Source organism: Poecilia formosa, unplaced genomic scaffold, assembly GCF_000485575.1.
Source record: "Poecilia formosa unplaced genomic scaffold, Poecilia_formosa-5.1.2 Scaffold473, whole genome shotgun sequence".
In the NCBI taxonomy this organism is placed as follows: domain Eukaryota; kingdom Metazoa; phylum Chordata; class Actinopteri; order Cyprinodontiformes; family Poeciliidae; genus Poecilia; species Poecilia formosa.
The window spans coordinates 317,421-321,619 of record NW_006800412.1 but is presented as its reverse complement, the minus strand read 5'-3'; the positions used below and the strand labels follow the sequence as shown (position 1 = coordinate 321,619).

Sequence of the window (4,199 nt, the reverse complement as noted above, 5' to 3'; positions counted from 1 at the left end):
GGGTCTCATACTCAGAACCAGAACTGAACCTGCAGAACCAGGCAGGTTAATGGACCAGAACCAGAACCAGGGGTTCATTCAGAACTTCAAGCTTTTATTCTCTGCAGTGTCAGACAAAATTGTCTTTTGTTTCAGAGACACAGAGGACAGACAGAGGACAGCTGCAGGTCCTGCTCGGCTCCTTATCTCTGCTGGAATGTTGGTTGTCGCTGAGGGACGAAGATAAAGAGACATAAATAGATCCTGGGGGACGGAGGGAGACGAGTCCACACTGTGATATCGGCCCTTCAGTCCATCAAACTGATTCCAGTTCCTCTTCATCTTCTGTTCTGTTTCCACAGAACCAGAACCACCGATCTGGATCCGGCCCAACGGACCCGATCAGAAAGTTGCAGCACTGGGTTGGGTCCAGATCTCCAGTGGAACCAGAGGAACCAGAGGAATCGGTCCTGATGGACGTCTGGGTGTGAAATGGTGGAGAAGAACCAAACCTCTTCTGTGATTGGTTGGGATGGGCAGGGGGCGGGGCCTGGGTCTGGTTCTGATCCAGTCAATCACATTACTGGGTCAGAGCGGCAGCAGACTGGTTTCATCCCAGTTTGTTCCTGGACCAGAACTCTCCAGGGTTGCTGGTGGAGTCCAGCCGGGTTCTGGGCTCGGCCCGATCCGCTTTACTGAGGTTCTGCTGATGATACTCAGATTTATCTATAATCCAGGTTAATCCAGCCTGTTAGCAGATTACAGACATTAACACCTGGATGGCTCCAAACTTCCTGCTTTAAGTTCTGACCCGACTGTTTCTGGACCAGAACCTCTGAACAGAACCTGATCAGTGGATCACTGATCTGATCAAGTAAAGAAGCTCTGAGTTATTTTAACCAGGATGTCATTGAAATCTCAGATTAAACCGATTTCCTTCCTTCAGAAATGATCAACATCCTGTCCGGCAGTGGAACTGATAATCTATAATCTATAATCTGATCCATGATGATGATTCTTCATAATCCAGTTAAAATCCTTCATCTGATTCAAAACGCTGCAGCAGAAACTAAAAGCAGAGATCAGATTCTGCTGCTCAGCTTCCCTGATAATCCAGATTATAATCTCAGAGAGAAACCCTCAATAATCAGGTTCTGATGGGTTCTGATCGGTCCACAGCTTCCAGCAGAACCGTATGGTACCACAGTGCTGGTTCTGCTTCTTACAGCTGTCCGGAGTTGTGCTGAGTCGTTTCTGTAGTCATGATGCTACAGGACAGACGGACTGTCACTATAACCGAAGCTCCACCTGGTCTGCGTTCTGATTGGCCGATTCCTTCCTGGAGGCGGGGCATCAGCTGGCATGATGCTGCCATCACCTGATCCTTCTCCTGATCCTTTGTGTCTCTGCTCTGATTTCTCCAACCTCCAGTCAGTCAAACGGAGGGCTGCTGGTTCTGGTTCTGGTTCTGGTTTCTTCCTTTTAAAGGGGAGTTTTGCCTGGGCACTGTCGCCCCCTGCTGGTCCGCAGTGATTTTGCTGCTTTTCCTTAGAAATAAATGGAGCTCTGAGCACCGGACCGGCCTGGACCGTACTGGACTGGACTGGGCCGGACTGTTCTTGTCAGTAAAGACCGCTGAGCGGAGTGTTGCTACGGCCTGAATCTGTTTATCTGACCCAATGGATCCTGCCGGCGGTTCTGGTTTATCTGGTTCTGATTTATCTCCCGCTGCTATTTCAGTTTTCTTCCATGTTTGGTCCTCGTCTCTCTCTCTCTCTCTCTCTCTCGCCCATCTGCAGCGCTATAAACCGGCCCGCGGCGCCTCGCCTCCATCTGCGGCGCAGCATGGCTCCAAAGAAGGTAGAGGCCAAGAAAGCGGAGGTGAAGAAGGTGGAGGCCAAGAAGGAGGAGGCGGCGCCCCCGGCCAAGGCCCCGGAGCCGGAGCCCCGGGCCCCGGAGGTGGACCTGCGCAGCGTGGTGGTGGAGTTCAGCCCGGACCAGGTGGAGGAGTTCCGGGACGCCTTCTCCCTGTTCGACGAGACGCCGGGCGGCGAGATGAAGATCAGCTACGCCCAGTGCGGCGACGTGCTGCGGGCGCTGGGGCACAACCCGACCAACGACGAGGTTCTGAAGCTGCTGGGCCGACCCAAAGCCGAGGAGATGCACGCCTCGCTGCTGGACTTCCAGGCCTTCCTGCCCATGCTGCAGCACGTGGCCCGCGCCAAGGAGCAGGGCAACATGGAGGACTTCGTGGAGGGGCTGCGCGTCTTCGACAAGGAGGGCAACGGCACCGTGATGGGGGCGGAGCTCCGCCACGTCCTGGCCACGCTGGGGGAGCGCATGACGGAGGACGAGGTGGACCGGCTCATGGCGGGCCAGGAGGACGCCAACGGACACGTCAACTACACCGAGTTCGTCAAGCACATCCTGGCTGGGTAGCAACCAGCGGGGGAGGGGCCACGGCGCTGCGCCTTAATAAAACACCTACAGGTCTGGCTCTGTGTGGTTTCTGTCTCCTGAGTCCTGGTTCCGGTCCATTTCTGGTTGTTTTCTCCTTCAGACTTTCAGTCTCTGTTGCTCTATTTGTGGGTTGTAGGGGCCCCCGTTGTAGGAGCCGCAGCTGTAGGGGCCCCCGTTGTAGGAGCCGCAGCTGTAGGGGCCCCGTTGTAGGAGCCGCAGCTGTAGGGGCCCCGTTGTAGGAGCCGCAGCTGTAGGGGCCCCGTTGTAGGAGCCGCAGCTGTAGCACTGTCAGTCTTTCCACCTCAGGAGACTCAGTGGGTCCAACTGGTAGTTTTATTCAAAAGTCAGATGTCTGACATCAGAAACCTCATCATCTAATTCAGCTCATTAAAATAACTTGTATAAGATTTTCTTAAATCATTAGTCACAAGATCGCAGCTTTAAATGTTTCCTGTTTCTTAGTTTAACACCAAACACTTGGAGACATGAGCAGGAAACCCTCAGGATCTTCAGAGCTCCATGGAAAACTACGCACAAAAATTATGCTGTGCCATATTTTATGCACAAGTCGGCATGTAGATCAACTTGGTGTCAAAGTTTCTGTAAATATATGCAAACTTTTGTGGACAAAAATAAACTACAGAGTCAAAAAGGTTATGTATTATAACCCCAGTTCAAGGTTAACCTAGTGGGTTGACGGTGAAGCAGGATGTGGTCTGCGCCTCACTGGGTCCATCCAGACCACCATCTGCTCACATATAACAAAAACAGTCTCAGCCTACAGTGGCTCTCCTGGCCTCCCATACAGCAGAAGACCAGAGAGAACATCTGGTCAGAAAGTTGAGACAAACAGACCTGCTACTGCGAACAGGAACGACCAACAGAACAGGAACTTAAACTTTGGACAAACATGTTGTTCTCAAATGCTTTGAAAATAAACGAGACAAAAATAATGATTCTGTCAGAACTCTGAGGACAGAATGGGTCAGAGAGAACATGGAAACATGACAGGTAGAACCGAACAGATGACCCAAGTAAAAAAACAGGCTTTAGTAGACTTTGATGTACTTAAACTATTTTAGAACAACTAATTTTGTACTTAGTATACTTTAAGTGTAATATTCAACAGCTTCATTTTTATATTGAGTGTACTAATTCTGTCAGAATTATATTTATTTAATATATTTTAAATATACTACTAATATATAAGTAATGTATTTAAATTACACTTAATTTTTTTTAATTTCCTGCTATTGATAATAAACTACAATTTTATTACTCTTAATTCGTCTTTATTCCTACTTTCCTATTGTGTACATGACATGCATAACTACACTACAGTATTTACATTGTTTTAGGCTAAAATTACATGGAAAGATTAATTACACAAGATGTTCAAGGTAATTCAAATATTTTTTATTACAGACATTTTAAAATTGTCCAATTTTACTCACAACTTCATGAACTTTACATAAATGATCAGTTTACACATCTAAAGTGAACATAATGAACATGAAAATTTAAGTGTGACAATAAAACATGACAGTGAGGATCAACGACAGAACATTCCTGTTCACTGCACCTACAGAAACCTGCAAAAAAGAACAACAGAGCAATTAAACAGAGAAAGCATTTGTATTTAAAGAGAACAGAAAAATGGCAAATAAAAAAAATAATGCTTTCAAGTTCAAGACGTTGTGGACTCAACATGTATGTGACATCAGAACTCATGATGATGATTGGGACCGGATGCCTGGGGA

The 4,199-nt window shown here is 47.9% G+C and overlaps 1 protein-coding gene across 1 annotated transcript; it reads left to right on the top strand.

Annotated features, from left to right (window-relative positions):
- The first annotated feature begins 1,491 nt into the window (after positions 1-1,491).
- LOC103156303 (myosin light chain 1, cardiac muscle-like) lies at positions 1,492-2,474 on the top strand. Its single transcript, XM_007578293.2, has one exon. It carries the CDS (start codon positions 1,729-1,731, stop codon positions 2,416-2,418), a length of 690 nt encoding a protein of 229 aa, XP_007578355.1. The 5' UTR covers positions 1,492-1,728; the 3' UTR covers positions 2,419-2,474.
- The last annotated feature ends 1,725 nt before the right edge of the window (positions 2,475-4,199 follow it).